At 43.8% G+C, this 23196-nt stretch overlaps 1 protein-coding gene across 1 annotated transcript in view; it reads left to right on the forward strand.

Annotated features, from left to right (window-relative positions):
• Positions 1-424: 424 nt before the first annotated feature.
• The window catches only part of LMTK2 (lemur tyrosine kinase 2), an 83844-nt gene continuing 61072 nt past the window's right edge, over positions 425-23196 (forward strand). Inside the window, exon 1 of the mRNA XM_030577220.1 lies at positions 425-759. Within this exon, the coding sequence (XP_030433080.1) occupies positions 606-759 (154 nt within the window). The 5' untranslated portion in view covers positions 425-605. The remainder of the gene's footprint in view (positions 760-23196) is intronic.

A 23196-nucleotide genomic window follows, 5' to 3' on the forward strand; every position in this document is an offset into this window, starting at 1 on the left:
AGGGGTCAGGGAGCTGGGGTTCCCCAAAGGGTACTGCTCCCCCGCCCCCTCCAGGGGTGCTGCTCTCACTTCCCTTTCCTCCTTCCAGGGGGCGCTATTATCCCACCTCCTCCCATCAAGCCTCTTTGCGCACCCGCATCCTTTTAGTCCCACCTCCTGAATCTGCGGTGCCCTAGAATCGAGTTAGCTCCGCCCCTTTGTAACGCCCTAGCCATATCCGAAACGTACACTGATAGGTAGACCTACTTGTCAGTCACGCGTTCGCTCCGCCTCACTGCCCTGCTCGGTGCGGGTTGGACTGCCGGCACGGATTAACACCGTCCTTACCCTACTCCCGCCTCCGGAGCGTGAGGCTCAGGCGGATTGGTGCTTAGGAATGTCAATCGTCGATTAGCTCCACCTCTCCTGGTCAGGTAGCCCGGAAGATGGCGGCGGGTGCGGGGGCTGGTTGGGTTCTGTGAGGGGACGGGGGATTGTGGTGTCCGATGCCGGAGACCGCCTGGCCGTGGCGGAGGGGGGAAGCGGCTGCAGGGGGCGCTCGCCAGAGACCCTGAGATCTAAGTGCCCGTGTCCGGCGTTGAACGTTGGGGCCTGGAGCGGGCGAGATGCGGTGGCGGCTCTGGGGGCGCTGCGGGGGGAGCGGGCAGCGGCGGGGGTCGCTCCTGCCTCTCGGACCCGGGCTCGGACTCGGGCTTTTTCCCCTCTTGCTGCTGCTGCTAGGAGGTGGCGAGGCGGCTCCACTTCCGCAAACAGGTGCAGGTGAGAGCGGTCGGAAGCGCCTCGCGTAAGGGGGTCCGGGGCCAGGGGAGCGGGCGCGTTGGGATGAGGGGCGAGACCTGCGAGGGAGACCTACTGTGCGGGGGGGTTGGGGGAGGAGGAGAGACCCGCTGTTCGCGGGGGCTGGGGAACGGGTGGGGAGAGACCTCCTGGGGGGGGGGGGCTGTGAGGGGAGAGAGACTTGGTAGACGAGGGGGTCAGAGAGGTTACGGGGGGGCGAAGAGACCTGTGGGGGGGGGGGGGGTTGGGGGAGGAGGAGGAGACCGGTTGTGTGATGGGGTTACGGGAGGGCGTAGGAGGGAAACTTGCTGTGTGAAGGGGCTGTGATGTGTACTGGTTCGAGGGGGCTGGCCGGGAGGGAAGAGGCAGATCTGGAGGGGAGTAAGCTGGGAGGAGCAGTGCATGGGGGTGAGAGACACACTATGGTCCTTGCTGAGGGTGCTCATTGTGATTTGGGGTAGGACAGGAAGGCTGCAGTCTTGGGGGGTTAGGTGATCCATGGTGGGAGTGGGAAAGCAGGATCAAGTGTATCCAGTAAATTCTCCCAATATAATTTCGGTAACATTTGTGCTATTTGGAGTCAGGGAGGAGCTGCTCCCCTTCCTTGTTCCACCTACAAGGTGTCACATTTAGCTAGGTATGTTGTTATGGTATGTGTTAAGGGTTTTATCTTCTCTGAAGCATCAGGTATTGGCTATTGACTGAGTCAGAATCCTAGATTACATGGTCCAGTGTTCTGATCCAGTTGAGCAAATCCTGTGCTTGTATCATAATTAAATATTGTCTGTCTTTATTTATCTAAGTCTCTGAAGCTGTTGAATTTTGTGGCTTATTCCATCTATTTCCACAGTTTTAAGTTCTTTGTGTGTCTTCTACCTCTGTGGCCCCCAGCTATGAGACCTTTACATGATTCTCTTTTTTTCTAATTTTGGGAATGAATCGCTGAGACTAACATGCAGGGATTGGAGGCGCCCTAGTACAGATTTTGCTTACCCTGTTTCTGGCCAGATTACTGTAATTTTTTACTTGCTGCTTGTAGTTTACCTTTGCCTGTCACTTTTGTTTGCTGGCTCTCAGCCTTCATTGGGTTTTCTTCCTGTTTTCCTGTACACCAATTAAAAGTATGCATTTGGGGAAAAAAACCCTCTCTGTATTGGTAGTATAATTTGGTTTTTAAAATCTTGCTAGTGGTAATGGGAATGATGTAGTTTGTTTATTTATTTGTATTATGTTAGGGGCTAGCAGCCCTAACTGAGCCTGGGACCCTATTTTGCTAGGCACTGTACAAAAGCAGAGTTAAAATGGTCCCTGCCCCGAAGAGCTTTCAGTTGGAATAGACAATATGGTCAAAGGGTGGGAGAACGGGATACAGCATGTAAGCAGAGATTGGGATCTAATGGACAGAGATTAAATGATTTGTCCAAGGTGCCACAAGAAGTCTGTAGCAAAACTGGGGACTGAACTCAGTTCTTCTTTAATTTAGGCCAGAGCCGTAACCACAAAACCACCCTCACTCCTGAATTTTCTTCTGAGTAAGCAATTTTAAATTGTTTATAAACCACTTTTTTAGTTCTCCTCTTCAAATATTCATATTTACATAGAAATTGGTAAATCAAATGTATATGCTTGTTAAGAATGGAATGGCAGTTTTCTTACTTATGAATTTTTTGAAGATTATCCAAATAGGATAAATTTGTCAACAGGCTGTATGACTTCTACCTTGCAAATTCAGTTTTGTGATTTTTCCTTCCTTAATTGGAATGTGGGGTTTGTTTTTCTAGCATGATCTCAAAAGCAGAGGACTTTTCCTGATGACATTGAACTCATTCTCAAAGTATCTCAGCTTTGTTTTTTCTGTTTAAGTTCTTCTTTACTATCAGTATTATGCAGTATATCTTACAAAGCTAGAGACTCAAAACATTAGTTTTTTAGTGTTAGTAACAAGCTTCATCCTCAGTCTGGAAGATTGGTCCAAAACTGAATAGATGTTATATGGGATATAGTAATAAAGATGTATTAATAACCTAAATATGATGTGCCATGTACAGTGCAGTTAAAGAGATACTAAGGTATAAAGCCCTTTGCTTGAGAAAAGCTATTACTGAATGGAGTATTGTATCTCTGCATGAATTCAGTGTTAGACCAAAAAGGCATTGAATACTTACTAGACCAGTTGAATTCAACTTTTTTCATATTGGGAATGCCAAGTGTCAGTAGGTCACCACCATCACTTCTCATTTTGTGATCCCCAAGTTGAGTTTTCATATTCTGTCTCTGGAGGTAAGCATTCAAAGCAAGCCAGTGCTGATCAGTGTAGTATTCTGCAAGAGTAGAGGAATGTTCAACATGGAAAATTCTTGGCTCTTCTCTGAGCTTAACCAAATGAGTGATTTTTTTTGCCATGAGAAAGTCAGTGAACTTTCGTGTGGAAAGGGGAGCTGCTGATGTTGCATGACCATTTCTTTGCGTAAAATAGTGGAGGCGTGCATTGGGCTTAACTTTTAATAAAGGTCAAAACTGTTAGTCTCATAGAACCTTTGTCAGTTCCACTGGCATCCTCTTTACTTTCAAAAGTTCTCAGTGTATTCACTGAACAAAGTGTTCAAATGGTTTGGTGAGTAAGAGACTGGCTTCTAGTCTCAAGGCTTCTATGAGAGTTCCTGTCATAGCTCAGGCACCATCAGTGGTAAATATCAGTACAGCAATACCAATTCAGTAGCAAGAGTCAATTGTTAGAAAGCTTCTCTTTTTTTCTCCTGTAGCATAACCTGTCAGTGGACAAAAAAACTGGCAGTCCTCATGTATGAGCCCTTTGCGCTTGCACCGAACAAATGCTGAAAGTTGGGTAGAAGACCCATCTGTAATTTGATCCTGTTGTATTGAGAAGCTCTGTTCCCAAACATCTGCAGCCATGTCACAAATTCATCAGGTAACTGCATCACAAAGAGAAAGTGTTTTGACTGACTGACAGCAGTAGATTCCGAGACAACATTTAATGACATTTGAAACACAGTCTGCAGTGTTTCCCATGTTATGAAGATAGCAGCTTTCATTATTTGCAATGACAAAGTATGATGCTCGGAGGGCAGTCATGCTTACAAAATTGCTGTTGTTAAGTCATATAGGTTTGTAAATCTGTAGCTTTTGCTTGAATAATTCAGTTGGTTTCTTTCATAAAGATGGATGATTGATCTCGAAAGAGCTCAGTTGTCCCTCTTTTTAATGTCTGTCTGCATGCCTCAGAATCCTTTGCCAGCTATTGTGACTGCTCCTTTGAAGACTTTTGGTAGCTAACAAGCATTCTGGGGTATGTGTGTGCATGCGTGTGCTGAGCCCATAAGAGGTAAGTGAAGAAGGGGTGGGAAAAACTGCTCTGTTGCCAGGCTCTCTTGAACAGTGTAGGGAACAGACACTGTAATCAAGTTAACTTCCTTCTGGCCTTGGCTACACTCACACTTTACAGCGCTGCAACTGGGGTGTGAAAAAACACCCCCCTGAGCGCTGCAAGATACAGCGATGTAAAGCGTCAGTGTAATCAGGGCAGCAGCGCATGCTCCCAGCGCTGCATGCTACACCCGTAAGGGATGTGGTTTACATGCAGCGCTGGGAGAGCTCTCTCCCAGCGCTGCCGCTCTGACTACACTCACACTTCAAAGCGCTGCCACGGCAGCGCTCCAAAATTCCAAATGTAGCCATACCCTTAGAAGCTAAAGCTGAAGAGAAGTTGCAGCTACAGGCAGATCCAAGCAAGACAGATAGACAAAAAGATTACATTGGACATGTGACTAGAAAAAGTTGAATTCCAAAATAAAAAAATTGCTTCATTTTGTGGCATCATGGAAACATGCTAGATTCCATGACCACAGAATTTCAGAGTTGCCATGGCCTTGATTGAGATGAATGAGGCAGTTCATACCTCTTGGAGTTACTGTTTTTCAGGGTGTTTGGAGACTCAGACAGCCATTTCTGCATCAATTTACATTTGGCTCAGATTTTTGAGGTTATCTTCCCAACCATAAGGGTTAAAAATATGCCTTTTTTTAAAAAAAACAACAAAAAAGTAGGGAGGAAAGGGAGAAAAAAGAAGGATGGCTGTGATCCCCTGGTGATTGCAGCCCAGAGATTGAGTGCCACTGTGGTACACACAAGAAAAAGTTAGATGGGAAGGGAAAGAGTGGCTGAAGAAAGCACCAGCTAAAAGTAAATTGACCAAGATCAACTTAGTTGATGCTGTGAATGTAAAAACCTGAATGGTAATATGCATAATAATTGAGAGCTGGAGTGAAGGCTTAATCTTGGGTCAGGGAAAAGTAGATGTCCGATGCTTACGGATTTACCCAGTATCCCTTCAGCATAGAGAAGTCCAGAAGGAAGCATAGTTGTTAGCTATACTTGGAGCGTCAGTGGTTTTAAATCTGAACGCCTTAGGATGAGAGGCCTGTCTTGTAAAATTTTTATATTTTGTGTGGCACAGAGCTAAAGGGGTTGGTGGAAGAATACACTTCTATGAAGATCCGTGTTTGCAAACAAATCTACTGCACCACCATCTGACACTTCTGTGTTAGCACCTGCTTGAGTTAAGTCCAAAGTCAACCCCCTTTCCAGTATTGCCAGCTTCTGCCCTCATATCTGACCGTATGCTCTTAAAACGTGACTCAATCCCCTTCCCCAACAATGAAAATAATTGAAATTAATAGGATTATGTACCTCCCATCAAACAAAATGTCTGTCATGATTATAATGCCAGAGTCCCTGTCAAGGAATGAAAAGAAGGAACAGCAATTCCAAAAATAAATTCTTCTCTGCTGTAAAACTTGAATAGGTGGTAGAATTTTTTCTGAGAGTGGGTGTGTCTGATTTTATATGTATGAAGAGTTATTCTGAAAATGCTAAATAAAAGAAATGGGTTTTGCATTTAATTCCATATGCTGTGAAGTTGACTGTCATGTTGCTTTTGCAGGAATAGGTTCCGTTACCTGGATCTGGCTCCCATGAAAACTTCTATTGGTGCTCACAAGTCCGTCTCAGTTGCCAGTTTTGCAGTTCCAGTGGAATGTAGCTGTTAAGGGTGGTCATGGTCCACAGATAACTGGGAGGTGATCTGTTATCTAGCTTAGGCCACTTTTGGAGCAGGTTTTAAATATTAGGTGGACACGTGGAAATAGATTGCATATTCAATAGATAGTCAATGTTAAGAGGAGAGCGTTGGGTGTGGTGTGTTCATAATCACCTACGTGGGACTGTTGCATTTTGTACTGGTTGTAGCTCTTTCAGGGTGTGGCCTCATTTCTAGTTAGAACTTGCAGTAATCTGCTTTGGTTATCACTGTGGCCAGATCTATGCCTCATAGAGTGAGGTATAATCTTCTAGACATCTGCAAGTGGAAGTGAGACTCTCTCTCAGTCACGGGCAGTTAGGAAGTTGAGAAGGACAATGGGGACAACTTTTCAATCAATTGTTTGGTGCCCTTGATAATGAGAGATGTTATGGAGGAGGAAAGTCCTTAAAAGCATTTCCGTCTTAGAACTAGTGTCAGCTATGTCTTTCCTTGGTTCATCTTAAGATAGCTGCTTTTGAAGTAGGTGCTATTCTTCAGTAGGTCTTGGAAGAGCTGGGAGACAATAGTGTTGAAATCTGCCCTTAAAAGATGTGAACTGTGTATTGTTAGAGTTTCAACTTGTGTTGTCTACCAAGCTTTCTTCTAGTTGAGGAATTCTAGTTGAATCTCTTTTCTACCTCTGATAGTTATTACTTACTGTTATATCTAATTTAAATGGTGAAGCACTTGGAGTTAATTTCTGTGAGTCCCATGCCAAATCTACCCCACTATACAAGTAACAAAATAGTATATTTAGTAATCTTCAGCTAGGTGCTATAGAATTTGTATATTCTTGGAACTTAGCTGTTTAGGTAGTTAAACAGGCTTTTTGTAGCATATGCAGGGAAAAGGGAAGAATTAGAGCCACCGCTATCAAATTAGATAAGATTATACATCCTGTCATATTATGTGCTAGCACATGTTTCTGTTCTTGAATGTCTTAGGGTTCACCCAACTAGGGAGGTGGTAATTTCAAAGGCATGTGTCTGCAAAATGTACTTAATCTGTGAACTGTGTGTGAAGTTTAATTCACAGTTTTATGGATCACTATTCTCTCAACAACATAGCAACAGCAGATGCTGGTTTGGAGAGGCCAGTGTTTCAATCTTTGCTCAACTGCAGCAGATCCACATGGCCAATTAGTGAATGTCAGGCTAGGGTGCTGTAGATATACACTCTGGTTTGCTGTGCAGTAAATTGTGATATAGTCAAGCCCGTTAACATCTGAGTTTCCTTTGAACTGTGGCAGATTTAAGAAGTCTGTGTGAGAGGTTCAGGTTTAACCTAATAAAAACCCCTGTATGCTGTTATATCTTTCTGCTGTTTTATGGACACATTGAAATGAGTGAACATGTTTAGTCTCCACTTGAAATAGTTTCAGTGGTCTGAAATATATTATTTTTTCAAAATACTAACATTGTGCTGAAATTACCACATCAGCAGAAGTCAGATGAATTGATAGTGTATTTTCTTACTGAGTACCAGTTGCTAATAGATGTTTGCAGTACAATATAAGACAATAAGAGCTACCTGAAGGTGTATGAAGAGCATGTTTCAATTTTCTTTACTTCCTTTTAAGAGGTTGAACTTCAGGTTACATTCCTTCACCAGTTCCTATTAACCTGTGCTTGTTGCTTGATTGCAGTGTCTCAGAAGATGATGAATGGTGCTTTCTGAGTAGCAGACCTAGTGTAAAACGTATAAATGCTGTAATTTTAAGGACTGTTTGATTTTATTATGCAATGATATATTTTATTGTACCACTGCAGAAAAGGCAAAAAGTTGTTAAAGGCATGAACCTGAGATGAGAAAAAATGTTATTTTTGACTCAGAGTTGCTCAATAGAGCACAGGATTAAAAATGCAGGATGACAGGAATGGGGCGAGCAATGGAATGCGCTCCAGAGTCTGTCATTCTGAATCTAGGAATGTCCACTGGTGGTACTGTTTTATTTTAACGTACAAATCGGGCCTTATCAAGAATATGTATTGTGACATAGTTTTAAACAAGCTAATTGGTTTAAGGTCCTAGCCTGTCATCTGTATGCATTCAAAACTCATGGACTTGAGTAAGAAAATACTAGGAATGGCACCATCATGTTTCCATGTCTATGCATGCTATAGATGTCCTGTTGATGTTTAGATAGCTCTTAAAATGTATTTTGGAGATTTTGTAGAGCAAACAAAGGTCTGATATGGTCCTTCTTCTGAACTGCTAACAATCTAAGAATCAAAGACTTGTGAAGAAGTCAGGTAGAATTTCCAGAATATTTCTCCATTTGAAAACAATTGCTAACATGGAAGAAAAGTCGATACCACTGTAATTTCTCACCAGTATGTCTCTTGTTTGAAGCGTGAAATCTCACATCTATCTGTAAAATTGATTATATCCAAACATGTGCTCTCAGTAATACCTTGATAAGACAGACCCTCAAATAATACATTGTCCAGAAAGAGAGAGGCATGATACTTATAAGTATGAAGTAATGAACTGGAAAACCAGAGAATGGCCATAGAACTACCAGAGACACCTATCTAGCATAAATATTTCAGAATAATAGAGACTACTCTGGGTCTGACTCAATGTCAAAAAAAAGCGCTATTGTCCACTATCACATTAGTATTGTGATGTTAACTCTCAGTAGTAATATTGCTCACTCCCTTCATGATCCCCCCCAATTCACCTTGCTTATGGATTCTATTTGTGACCTCCGTTGGGCCCCCCCCAAGCTCCCATTGTCCTAGTTTAATGCTAAGTGTGTAGATGCATATGTGAAATAAGTGTTCCCTTCAGGTTTTTACCTTTCTCAGTGCATGTTCAGTTGATACTCATATATTATATGATAACTTCAGGATTAGCGCTGTAGTAGCTCTGTTGTTTTCCATGGAGTGCCAGAGGATTCTGGACAGTTTTGACAGCATCAGCTAGAGTGCTACCATGATAGTGCTGGAAGTAGATACAGCTACAAGCATAGAACCACCAGGTAAGTAGCTACTCCCAAAAGAGGGATATTAAGTCATGCAATGGGACTGCAACATAGCAAATACTAGGAAACTGCTGAAAACTTAAAATCAGATACCGCTTTGAAGACTATCCCATTTCCTAATTCTTTAATTCTATATAGGGGTAGGCAACCTATGGCACACGTGCCAAAGGCGGCATGTGAGCTGATATTCAGTGGCACTCACACTGCCTGGGTCCTGGCCACCGGTCTGGGGGCTCTGCATTGTAATTTAATTTTAAATGAAGCTTCTTAAACATTTAAAAAACCTTATTTACTTTACATACAACAATAGTTAGTTATATATTATAGACTACTAGAAAGAGACCTCCTAAAAACGTTAAAATGTATTTACTGCCTGCAAAACCTTAAATTAGACTGAATAAATGAAGACTTGGCACACCACTTCTGAAAGGTTACTGACCCCTGTTCTATATAGACACTTGTAAAATAATCACCGTGTTATCTGAGTACCTTCCGGTAGTCCATTGAGTGACATGACTGACATCTGTCATGTGTGACTTTCTTTCTCTTATCTTCCTGGCAACTGGAGAATATTTGTTCAGTATAGTGTTTTCTTTTGGTAGGGTTTTGTTGTTGTTTTTGGTCTGCTATAATTACTGTTTGTTAGAGTAAGCAGTGTTGAAGTGCATCTTGTGCTTAGAAGACACTTGCCTTGCTGTTGAAAGCCAATACTTGATATGCTGTAAAGAGAATACACTTTTGTGTGCGTAGGTGCTAAAATTGACAGATTATCTCATGCATGGAGTAGTTCATTTACGGACTACAAGACAAATAAAAGGAGAGCTGGGGACCTAAGCCCATATAAATTTCTTTTGAAAGGCACTGTGCACCAAAGTAACTTTCCTTGCATTGAGAGTACTAAAACACAGATTGAGGCTTAAAAGAAAATAGTTTAAGTGAAGCATATGTATTTCACCTTTATGCATATTTTACACTCCAAATTATTTAATGTTGGGAGTTACAGAGCTCTTCCTTCCCCCTCTCTCTGGAATTTCTGTGCTCAGCTCTCTATTCTGAGGTTGTCATCTACCTTTTTTTTCTTCACTAGCTTCCCCAATTGATTGTTGTGTCTTCACATTCTTCCTGTAGCTTGGAAGGTATAAGTAGTCTCTCTTTTAAGGCTGTTGTTTTGATGCTCCTTCCTAAACCAAGCAATAGAAGTAATATGTTCAAATTCTCTATATTTATCCCAATGCATTTTCAAGGGATTATGTGAAGAGGAGACAGATATTGCCAAGGGCTTTTGAAAAAATCTGATTTGTATATAAACATTTTTTCAAGCTTTTAGACTCCAATGCTGTTATGATTTTCTTCTGAAAGCTATTTTGCACATTTTAAAACTGGCATTCAGAGTCTTAATGAGCCACTTTTTAATGTAAGTTGCATGGACAATGAATTTAGTATGTTAATTCAGTAGTAAATAAAGCTCATAAACATGACTTCCTTCACTCCCTGTATCCAATTCTAAAATGTGGTAAGCACAACAATAAAAGAGTGGACAGAAAGTTTGGATTCACAGACATGAAGAATTAAGTCATGAGGATTTGGAAACAAGTATCTCAGACAACTTTATAAGTGAGTATACAGGTTTTAGCAGTTCTAGCCACCTATAACTTTTACTAATCCTGTTTCCATTGTTAAAGGGGTACTATATCCTGAGTATACTTTTTTGCTATTAACTGCAAACTGATTGTTCAATAGACATCCATGTTTTCATTATGCACTTTCATCAGACAAATATATTTTGGGATAATCCAAGGAAAATCTATTCTAAATGTGTAAATTTTCAAATATCCCAATATCTGATGCAGTCTGAGATTGTTTCATGCCGTTATTTTGTATTTCAGTTTTCATAGATGGAACCACTGTGTTTCTTGACTTAGTACATATCTGTCTTGAAAAGCAAATAGGAAATTCCAAAGGTCTAGGTTTGTGTCTCTTCTCCTCTCTCCCACATTCAGGGCTTGTCTACATCAGAAAGTTGCAGCGCTGGTGAGGGAGTTACAGCGCTGCAACTTAGGAGGTGTACACATCTGCAGGGCACCACCAGCGCTGCAACTCCCTGTTTGCAGCGCTGGCCGTACTCCCGTTTTGTCTCGGGTGTAGAGGATCCAGCGCTGGTGATCCAGCGCTGGTAATCCAATGTAGACAGTTACCAGCGCTTTTCTTGACCTCCGTGGAAGGAGGAAGCCTCTGGTAATCAAGCTGGTTTCCTTTCCCGGTTTGCTCTCTCGGTCCCGGAGCCACCCAGCAAACCGCAGGGAAGGAGACCTGCTTGCTCGGGGTTCCGGGACCGAGAGAGCAAACCGGGAAAGGAGACCAGCTTCGCTGCGGTTTGCTCTCGCGTTCCCGGAGCCACCCAGCAAACCGCAGGGAAGGAGACCTGCTTGCTCGGGGTTCCGGGACCGAGAGAGCAAACCGGGAACGCCGCGGTTTGCTCTCTCGGTCCCGGAGCCACCCAGCAAACCGCAGGGAAGGAGACCTGCTTGCTCGGGGTTCCGGGACCGAGAGAGCAAACCGGGAAAGGAAACCAGCTTCGCCGCGGTTTGCTCTCTCGGTCCCGGAACCCCGAGCAAGCAGGTCTCCTTCCCTGCGGTTTGCTGGCTGGCTCCGGGACCGAGAGAGCAAACCGCGGCGTTCCCGGTTTGCTCTCTCGGTCCCGGAACCCCGAGCAAGCAGGTCTCCTTCCCTGCGGTTTGCTGGGTGGCTCCGGGACCGAGAGAGCAAACCGCGGCGTTCCCGGTTTGCTCTCTCGGTCCCGGAACCCCGAGCAAGCAGGTCTCCTTCCCTGCGGTTTGCTGGCTGGCTCCGGGACCGAGAGAGCAAACCGCGGGGAAGCTGGTTTCCTTTCCCGGTTTGCTCTCTCGTCCCGGAACCCCCCTTGAAGCCGCCCAACAGCGCTGCAGTGTGGCCACATCTAACACCACTTGCAGCGCTGGTTGCTGTAAGTGTGGCCACTCTGCAGCGCTGGCCCTATACAGCTGTACTAATACAGCTGTAACAACCAGCGCTGCAAAATTTTAGATGTAGACATGGCCTCAGTGACAGGACAGACTGTATGGTGATAGCCAATTTGTAGTGTTGCAAGTAGTTTCCCTGTATGGTGAAAGGAGATGGTAACATTTCACATGGAAACACATTTTGGACTGTACAACCAGCCTACTTGTTGAAGAAAAACCTTTCAAAGACTTGCTTGAAATAGCTGAGTGTTGCTTCCTTCACAAGGAGCATTTTAGTTGGTCAATTTCCAGTAAAAATCAACCTAGATTATACAGTATTGTCAAATCAAATTTTTTTGAATAGGCAATCTACTTAACACGTCTTTCCTAATGGTTCTACATTTTATGATTTGGTTTAAATTAGAAGGTCAATGTATATTTCTTCAGCTCTCCAACTAAGGCTATCTCAAATTGATTGCAGCACCTGAGAAACCACAGTAACCTTACTACTTATATCTCAGATTCAACAGAATAGGAAGTAAACAATTTTCCGTGCTCTACCTGAGGTTACTGATGACAGAGTACTGGCTAACTGATTTTACAAATGAGCTGTTGAGTAACAGCCTCACCTTTTCCCTAATTATATTAGCAGTACTTGTCTAACACAGATTGAAGTCTGCTTAACAGTCCAGTTCGATTGCTTGAGAAATAATTTTTCAAAATTAGCAAGAGCAAAAATTCCAAACTTCATGAAAAGAATGTGTCTGATCTCCAAGAGTGACTTTAGTTTGTGTGTTTGGTAAATAACTGAAAAATAAAGTAAGAGTAGTACAGTTTTAAATCAGCTACATTTCTTAATTTCTTTCCACATTTAACAACTCTTTTGGAGGACTACTTTTCTTACTTATGTTTCAAATAGGCTGTTTTCCTTGATTAAAGTATTGAGATACCGTTTTTGTACCTCATTCAATATAGCTAGAATAATGTTTTCAAAATTTAAGATGTTAGTTTGAGCTAGGATTTATATTCTTTAAAATGTAATGAGTTATTGTTATGTGGCCTGTTGAAATACTTCCCTCAGTTAATTTTCCTATTGACAGATATTTTTTCCCTTTAAAGACTTAGAATTTCTCAGCCCCATGTTCAGATACAGAGGAGGATTTTAGGTTTGGCTTTTGTCTAAGGCAGTTTTGCATGAAAGAGCTCTTTTAATGGAATTTAATATCACATGACTCTGGTGAACACCCCACCCATATTATAAAAAAAAAAATTTCCTGCTAAATTATAAACAGCTTTTTAAAAAATGCCACTACAAGTAGGGTATCTTACTTGAGTTTTATAGAACTGCTTTAGGCAAAAAAACAAAGTATTAAGGACCTGAGCAGATATGTAACTTTACTCAAACAAATAGTCCCATTGAGGGCAGGGGTTTCTCATGTGCTTAAAATTAAGCATGTGTATGAGTGTTTGTACAACAAGGACTAAAATTTTGTTTTCATTAAGAATGTCTTATTGGCTGGCATCAAACCTGTCACTTCAAAACAATATTGCATTTGTGTTAACAGGGCAAAGTTTTATTTAGATTTTTAGTGCATTAACAAAGTTATTGTGAACTTTTTTTATACACACAGGCCAAAATTGTACCAAAGGGTGGAATTTTAAAAGCACCTATGGGAATTAGGTACAAGTCTCATTGAGTTTAGACTGCAAACCCTGACAGAATATAGCCTGGTCAAAGCATTTCAGCTTTCTTGACTTGTGGAAGTTGAATTCGTTGGGGGGAAGTGGTGTTTGCAAATAAATCACGGACTATTTGCTTAACTATCTTGTGTTTGGGTTTGTGGTGTTTCAATAGTAAGTGTATTAAGGAGACCTGGGTTTGTCCTTTTCAGCAGCTGAACATTTTAAGGGTGGAACCTCTTAGTAGTTTAAAAAAAAAAGTCTCTGTAAAATCTGAAATTCTACTACTAGGAAACTAAAGAAACAAGTACAGAGTACATTTTTTTTAAACCCTGTTTAGCATTAACTTTCTCTCTTTGAAAAACTTTTGCCTTAGACAACAGTTGTTGACCTCAGTCACAGAAAAATATATACTAATTAATTTTTATGAATTGTACATATTTTTGAAATAGGCTTTTCATAAATCAAAATGTCATGATTGTAATAGTTGATGTCTTTTGATCAGATAGTAGGAATAAATAAAGAAATAAACTTATTACTGTTAGAGTGGGAGTCTTGGCCAGTCACAAGATACAGAATCTTAAAACTATCATTGGTTTTTGACTGAATATAGAGGATCTGATTCATTCATATGCAGAGTGCCGTTCTGGTGTTTCAAAGAAAAGTGCCTGTTACACCAGCGCTACATCTACTTTTCGTTGCCAGAGCAGTGAAGAGCACCCTGGTTGTGCTGGTAAATATAGCCCCAAAAATGTAATTTTCAGTCAGTGCTTTTATCTGAAGCACAGCTAGGTGGGAAAGAAGGAAAGTTTTGTGTAACTTTCTTTTCATTAAAAGGCAGTTACTTCTAAGGTTCAAGTAGCTTTCAGCCATCCTAAAAGAAATGGATTTGTGGAGAGAAAGGTCTAAGGTACAAAGTAAATCTACAAACAAGTATACTGATTCATCGAAGTCATTGTCAACATTTCTTGTTTTAAACATCTGTAAACGTTACATTTTCAGTGTTATAGGTACTGTTGCTTCCAGAATTCCGAAAATTTGGTTTATGGGTGTGTGTGTGTGTATAACTTCATATGCTCTACCCAGCCTTATTAACTGAGGAAACGTGATTCATAGATGTGGAATAGATTATGTAACAAATTGCTGACATTTCTAAATAGGCAATTACAAATGAAAAATATACAGGCATTATATAGAAGACTTTATTTGAATGCATATAATTTGTTTTGCCAACAGAGCTCTTCGCGTGCCTGGCTACATAATTCTGATTCAAAGGCGATAGTTGAGTAACCCTATGGTGTACTAAGATGTCTGTGGTGTTCAGATAAATAGTCAATATTTACAGTAGCAGTGTGTGTGTAATCTAATTAGATTAGCATGCCTAGAGCCATTTTGAGGGAATAAATCAAAGCACCAACTGCAGTTGAAGTCTCTTAACTTTTGAACTTGTTATAATTTGTGCATTAATAATATTTCATACTCTTTGTCTGAGTAAAAAAGTTTGTCAACTGAAGTAATTTTAAAATGTGTACAGAATAAGTGAGGGTTTTTTTTTCTGTTTAACTCACATGCTGAAGACCAAGGCAAAAATCTGTTTTACAATGAATCTGTTAAAGCTTCAACACTAAGGGCTTGTCTACATCACAAAGTTGCAGCGCTGGTGAGGGCGTTACAGCGCTGCAACTTAGGAGGTGTACACATCTGCAGGGCATCACCAGCGCTGCAACTCCCTGTTTGCAGCGCTGGCCGTACTCCCGTTTTGTCTCGGGTGTAGAGGATCCAGCGCTGGTGATCCAGCGCTGGTAATCAAGTATAGACACTTACCAGCGCTTTTCTTGACCTCCGTGGAATAAGCAGGTATCCCAGCATACCTGAGGAAGCCTCTCTGGTAATCAAGCAGGTCTCCTTCCCCGGTTTGCTCTCGCGTTCCCCGAACCCCCGTGCAAGCAGGTCTCCTTCCCTGCGGTTTGCAGGGGGGTTCGGGGAACGCGAGAGCAAACCGCGGGGAAGCTGGTCTCCTTCCCCGGTTTGCTCTCACGTTCCCCGAACCCCAGTGCAAGCAGGTCTCCTTCCCTGCGGTTTGCTCTCGCGTTCGCCGAGCCCCCGAGCAAGCAGGTCTCCTTCCCTGCGGTTTGCAGGGGGGTTCGGGGAACGCGAGAGCAAACCGCGGGGAAGCTGGTCTCCTTCCCCGGTTTGCTCTCGCGTTCCCCGAACCCCCCTTGAAGCCGCCCAACAGCGCTACAGTGTGGCCACATCTAACACCACTTGCAGCGCTGGTTGCTGTAAGTGTGGCCACTCTGCAGCGCTGGCCCTATACAGCTGTACTAATACAGCTGTAACAACCAGCGCTGCAAAATTGTAGATGTAGACATACCCTAAGCCCTGGAAAGAATATTGAAAAGGTAGAAACAGACGTTTATATGTGTTTTCTCTGTAACAAATAGTTGACCTTCAATAAGTAAAGTAATTGTGTCAGAAATAAAATTCCTTTGATTGTAGCCCTACACTGTTGTTTTTGTTCAGATGACTTGAACATTGTCCACAGTAATTGAGGGTTACCTTTAGGGACAATTAGTTGACTACTTTTTTCCTTTTAAGTTCTGACCCTATATCAAGATGTCATTTTGGGTGGATGTTCTTAGTCATGAAAGTGTTTCAGAGTGCATTTTGTTTCAAAGTGTAGCTTTTGATGTTAGTAAAATTTTATGGAAATGAGTGTGTTTGTGTGCTTTAATTAGTACAATATTTTAAAAAGACTGTAGTATCTTAAAGAAAGAGAAAAGACAAAAATTAACTCAAATTCTTAGGCTTTCCTGCACTTGGTTACTAGTTGACTAGGGTGGTTTTATAGATGTCAGTTTTGATCTAAATGGTATAATATAATGTTCTATAATGAGGTATTCCAGCTGTCCCTCCCCAGCCCATTCCAGGATTTTTGTGTATTACAATGGTTACTTAGTATTAAAAGTAAATGGGAAGTTAACTTAGCAGTCACTCAAGACTTCCAAATAAACATTAATATTTTCTAATTGAAAATGTGTTCTCCTGACCAGATCAGGTATTCCTTTGCTGCATATGCAAGGTTAGAAAAGTCATAGAATCATTATGTATTGACGTGTTGGAGTAGAAAGGAAAAGTTTACAGGGAGGCAACAAAAGGAAATGTTGAATCACTTTGTGCGGTGGAGTACTGACATTCTGCGGCAAAACACTGGCAGAACTGGTGAGTCTGCAACTGAGAGTATGCACTGGCTTTAACCCCTTTGTTTAGGGTGACCAGACAGCAACTGTGAAAAATTGGGATGGGGGTGGGGAGTAATAGGAGTGTATATAAGAAAAGGCCCCAAATATCGGGACTGTCCCTATAAAATTGGGACATCTGGTCACCCTACCTTTGTTTGGAGGAATACAACGGGCATTGATATACTGGCTTTCTGCACTCTCCTGTTTGAGATGAATTGACAGCTCTACTTCCTATACTCCCCTAAATAACCCTTACTCACATTTTATAAGGGTTTTCATTACGTGTACTTTGGTGCACATGCAAAGTCCTTGCCTTGCTCTGATAATTGGCCATTCATCTGCAACCTGAAAGACTATATGCCTTGACATTTTGCATTGTAACAACTCAGATTTATCCTTCAGATTTATGGTCAATTATGCTAACTCTCATGCTCATGTTTGTATTTCCTTAACCTTTTTAAAATGTTTTGAATAACTTGTGTTCATGAATGTGAGACAAATGACAAGGGGTAGCATTCTTGTTTGCAGTGTTGTAACTGTGTTGGTCCATATCATGAAAGGAAACCTGCACAATGCTTTAAAAAGCTTGAAAGCATAACTTTGGGTATGGCTACACTTGGAGGTGTGCAGCGCTGGGAGTTACAGCTGTCTTCGTACAGCTGTGTAGGGACAGCGCTGCAGTGTGGCCACACTGACAGCTACCAGTGCTGCAGTGGGTCACATTTGCAGTGCTGTTGGGAGTGGTGCATTGTGGGCAGCTATCCCAGCGTTCAAGTGGCTGCAACGTGCTTTTCAAAAGAGGGGGATGTGGGGGAGAGAGAGTGGATTTTTGGAGCTGTCAGCTCCCTGCCTTGCAAGTTCTAAGGACTGGATCTAAGGATACACATCACCAACCTGCAATCACTTTAAAAGTTTCGAGCCCTTCCTCCACCCCTCTCTTATTCTCTAAATGCAAATTATGCACTCTGAGCTCCAACACGGACTCCTCCCTCCCCCTCTGCCCTGTGGCTTCTCTACTGAAGTAAACAGCTGTGAACGTTCCAAAGCAATTCCCCTGCCTCTTCTCTAGCAAACAGGAGCAGTGTTTGTTTTTTAGATAAGCAGCTCCTGGGAGCCCGGTCTTCCGGTTTGTTGTGAACAGGCATTCTGGGATACCTCCTAATAACCTGGAGGCCAATAACAGCGCTTTTGGTGGCCACACTTGACGAGCATCGCTGCATCACCAGCGCTGCAATCGTTATACCCCAAGCAGACCAGGTGTACAGCCAGCGCTGCAGCCAGGGAGTTGCAGCGCTGGATGTGCCTTGCAGGTGTGGACAGTTATTAAGTTGCAGCGCTGTAAATCCACCACCACTGCTGCAACTCTCCAGTTTAGCCATGGATTGTTGGACACTAAAAATCATGGATTCAGTAAAAAGACATTGGATTTATGGCTCAATAGAACAATATGTAACTCACTAGTGCTCCTTTGGTTTAGGACTGTGAGGTATTAACTGCCCACTTCACCTTTAATGGTCTCTTGCAACATGTTAACTTATTTGCTTAATGGTCTGTTCCACCTTGTATATAGCTGTAGTACTCTGAGTACCTTTCCAAGACTTGGGCCTTAGCTATAATGACGTTTTACAGCGCTGCAACGTTCTTGCTCAGGGGTGTGAAAAAACACCCCCCCTGAGTGCAGCAAGTTACAGCGCTATAAAGCGCCAGTGTAAACAGTGCCCCAGCACTGGGAGCCCGGCTCCCAGCGCTGTAAGTTAATCCCTACGGGGAGGTGGAGTACATGCAGTGCTGGGAGAGCTCTCTCCCAGCGCTGGTGCTGGGACCACACTCACACTTCAAAGCGCTGCCGTGGGAGTGCTCCCGCAGCAGCGCTGTACACTTGCAAGTGTAGCCATACCCTTGAAGGAGAAGAGCTCTGTGTAAGCTCAAAACCCTGTCTGGTTTGCCAACAGAAGTTGGTCCAATAAAAGATTACATCACCCACCTTATCTCTCATAAGGGCTATCATTGCGAATAGAAAAGCAGTGTTCTATACCAGCTTTCCCACATAACTGTCATCTTCCAGCTAGAGATATGTCCTGAGTTTGTTCGTTCATGATATAATTTATGACAACTGAGAACCAATTGAAGACTTCTAAGCAAGTTTGACCTACATTGAAATAACTTTTGCTGACCTGAATTCTATCTACTGTACATGTCCACTAACCTGGTTTTTGTATTGCCCTTCTGTTCCCCTTTTGGCTTTCTCCTCTTCACTCTTGCTCTGTTTCACAGCAGCTTTGGCTCCCAGCAGTCTACCATAGTCATCTCTGTCGTGCCTATGCTCATGCTTTCCAAACCTTATGGTGTCCTATATGATCTTAAGACTCATCTGCAAGCTCAAGCTGTGTCAAAAACTGAACTAATCATTCTCTCTTATTTTATCATTTTCAATATGTTTATTAGTCTCTCTTTCCACATGTCAGCAAGTTTGGTGTTATATTTGGCTCCTTTCTCTTGTTCTGTCTTATGAACATGATCCCTAAATTCTGTCAGTTTTGTCCCTGATGTTTAAGATGCTCTCATTCCTCTGTTCGCACTGTAAAAATCTTGTTCAGTTCTATATCTTCGCTTCATCTCTTTGGCCTTCCTAACACTTGAATCACCTTCAGCTTCACTACAAAATGATTGAGTGTGATTGTAATATCATGTAATGCCCAGTGGCTGAAGCAGGTTGGAGCAGTCCAGAGCACACCTTCAGGAAGTGATGAAGTTGATGTTCAAAGGTTACCGAGTTGATTTGCCTGCGGATCTGGTAGGGTCCTCGATGCTCGTGATCCAGCTTATGTGCAATCTATTCATTTTGAATTATTTGTCCATTAGCCATACCTTCAGCCCTACTGCAAATGTAGAGCTCTCCTGCCGGCAATGGTGAGCATGATGTTTGTATAGTGCCTTGGCTGCATCTGTTTTGTTTCAGCTCTTCCTGTGTTTGATGAATATGATGACCCAGATCTAAGGCAGTAGGAACTATGAGTGCTATGGGTAGTGTCGGAGAAAAACTCAGTTCTCGCTTTTTGTTTGGGTGCAGCAAAATCAAAGGGCTTGTCTACATCAGAAAGTTGCAGCGCTGGTGAGGGAGTTACAGCGCTGCAACTTTGAAGGTGTACATATCTGCAGGGCATCACCAGCGCTGCAACTCCCTGTTTGCAGCGCTGGCCGTACTCCCGTTTTGTCTCGGGTGTAGAGGATCCAGCGCTGGAGATCCAGCGCTGGTAATCCAATGTAAACACTTACCAGCGCTTTTCTTGACCTCCGTGGAAGGAGGAAGCCTCTGGTAATCAAGCTGGTCTCCTTTCCCAGCTTGCTCTCGCGTTCCCGGAACCCCGAGCAAGCAGGTCTCCTTCCCTGTGGTTTGCTGGGTGGCTCCGGGAACGCGAGAGCAAACCGGGAAAGGAGACCAGCTTCGCCGCGGTTTGCTCTCCCGTTCCCCCAGCAAGCAGGTCTCCTTCCCTGCGGTTTGCAGGGGGTTCGGGAACGCGAGAGCAAACCGCGGCGAAGCGGGTCTCCTTTCCCGGTTTGCTCTCTAGTTCCCGGAGCCCCGAGCAAGCAGGTCTCCTTCCCTGCGGTTTGCTGGGTGGCTCCGGGAACGCGAGAGCAAACCGCGGCGAAGCGGGTCTCCTTTCCCGGTTTGCTCTCTAGTTCCCGGAGCCCCGAGCAAGCAGGTCTCCTTCCCTGCGGTTTGCTGGGTGGCTCCGGGAACGCGAGAGCAAACCGCGGCGAAGCGGGTCTCCTTTCCCGGTTTGCTCTCTAGTTCCCGGAGCCCCGAGCAAGCAGGTCTCCTTCCCTGCGGTTTGCTGGGTGGCTCCGGGAACGCGAGAGCAAACCGGGAAAGGAGACCAGCTTCGCCGCGGTTTGCTCTCCCGTTCCCCCAGCAAGCAGGTCTCCTTCCCTGCGGTTTGCAGGGGGTTCGGGAACGCGAGAGCAAACCGCGGCGAAGCGGGTCTCCTTTCCCGGTTTGCTCTCTCGTTCCCCGAACCCCGAGCAAGCAGGTCTCCTTCCCTGCGGTTTGCAGGGGGTTCGGGAACGCGAGAGCAAACCGCGGCGAAGCTGGTCTCCTTTCCCGGTTTGCTCTCTCGTTCCCCGAACCCCGAGCAAGCAGGTCTCCTTCCCTGCGGTTTGCAGAGGGGTTCGGGGAACGCGAGAGCAAACCGCGGCGAAGCTGGTCTCCTTTCCTGGTTTGCTCTCCCGTTCCCCGAACCCCCCCTTGAAGCCGCCCAACAGCGCTGCAGTGTGGCCACATCTAACACCACTTGCAGCGCTGGTTGCTGTAAGTGTGGCCACTCTGCAGCGCTGGCCCTATACAGCTGTACTAATACAGCTGTAACTACCAGCGCTGCAGAATTTTAGATGTAGACATGGCCAAATACTTTATTCTAACTCCAGCAATTGCAATAGAGGGAGGGAGTGCCCTAGGACACTGGGTCGCCCCAGTCCCGGACAAGTCTCTCCACAGGTAAACAATTACAGCAAGTATTTATACCTTTGTTACAGACAATAACAAGCAATAATATAGACAATAATGAGCAACAACTGCATTTTGTTTATACATAGGCTATCCTGCTATCTTATTTTCCTCATGTTGGGCGCCAGTCTACATATTTAATTATTAGTGCAAGGTCGTGATAACTTCTCACACAGTTCTTTCCTACTCGCCTCACACTAACCTCGCTTCTACAAATCTCGTGTCATTAGGGTTACAGCTGGCCTAACTCTTGCTAACAGACTGACATGCATTAAGATCCCCTACAAATCCTCAATTCTTTCCCTACTTCCACAGTAGTGTGGGCTGGGAACAGAGGTGGAATCCATAAGTGGCAAAAAGTGGGCTCATCTTGGTCAAGGCATGGTCTGCATTGTTGTACAAGAATTGTGCATATGGAAGCAGTAAAGCCCAGTAATTTTGGTGATAATTTGTGAAGCATTGCGGGTATTGGTCCAGTACCTGGTTCAGTCTTTCTGATTGACTGTTTATTTGTGGATGGTAGGCAGTTGATGAATAGACATGCACTTCTAGTAGGTGGCATGCCTCCTGCCAAACCTGAGATATGAAGTAGGACCCTCGGTCTGAAGTGATGTAGTTTGGAAGGCTGTAGAGTAAGGGTGGGAACCTCTTTTCTATCACGGACCATTGACCCACAGAAAAAATCAGTCGCAGGCCACACCCGAGTAAAAAGCAACTTGCTTTATTTTATTTTTTTAGAGAGAAATATAAAACGTTCAACTCACCTGCTTTTTTAGTGTCATGGCTGAGGTTGCAAATTCAGTCAGATAGCAGTTTTTCACACGACAGCCCTTGCAACTGAACACCACCGTAGGCACACGTGGGCTTGGGGACACTACTGGCTGCTCCACACTAGAGCGCTGGAAGCACGCGAGGGCCAGGGACAAGGTATGTGCTCCTGGGCTCCAGCACCAGCCGTTGTGGGGTCATAACACACTAGAGTGGCTGGAGGCTCCACCTTGCCCCGCATTGCTATTACAGCTGCTGTTTGCAGCTTACCTCCTTCCTTGTCCCTGCCACTGTCTCCTCCACCCCCCCATAGGCTACTGTCATAGGATTAGTCAGTATTTAGAAATACTTGCTGCAGGCCAGATGAAATTAAGCAATGGGCTGGATCCAGCCCGTGGGTCATAGGTTCCCACCCCTGCCGTAGAGGGAAAACATGTGCAATGAGGAGACTAGCAGTATCCTTGGCTGTGGGAAGATGTGTCCCATTGACAAAAGGCATTGCTTTTGTCAATTAATCCATTACTATCGATATGGTTTGGTGTCTCAGGTTCTTGATGATGAAGTGTGTTGTAATACTGGCCAAAGGCCTTGAGGGGGTCTTGGCAGGTATTAATATACCAGAGTTTTATTTAGGGCACTTTGGTACAGCTGCAGGCATCACAAGACCTAATGGAGACCTGAATGTCAAATTGGAACTTTGGCCACCAGAACGACTGATATGCCATGCAAGTAGTCTTTGCTTGGCTAAAGTCTCTGGGCTAAGGGACATTGTCACAGATGCACTATGACAAATGGGGGCTTTACTCAGGGACATAAATACACCAATGAACAAGGAGAACTTAATCCTTTTGTGTGAGCTTTTCCTGAGGTTTGGTGAGCCTCCAAGGAAATGGTGTGGTTTCAGGATGCCGGGAGGCTCCTCATAGGATCTTTTAGGATCATTGGCATTTTCCCTGTTGTGGAGCAGATTGTCTGCCTTCCTGTTGCGGGAGCAGGGCAGTAGGTGATAGTGAAATCAAATCTTGAAGAAAGATCCAAGCTTAACTGTTGTTGGGTTAGGGCTTTAGCAGTGTACAAATATTCTAGATTTTTGTAATCCGTGAACATTTTAACTGGGCATCTGGCTTCTTCTAGGTCAGGGTTTCTCAACCTGTGGGTGGGGA

Source organism: Gopherus evgoodei, chromosome 10 (assembly GCF_007399415.2).
Source record: "Gopherus evgoodei ecotype Sinaloan lineage chromosome 10, rGopEvg1_v1.p, whole genome shotgun sequence".
Classification (NCBI taxonomy): domain Eukaryota; kingdom Metazoa; phylum Chordata; order Testudines; family Testudinidae; genus Gopherus; species Gopherus evgoodei.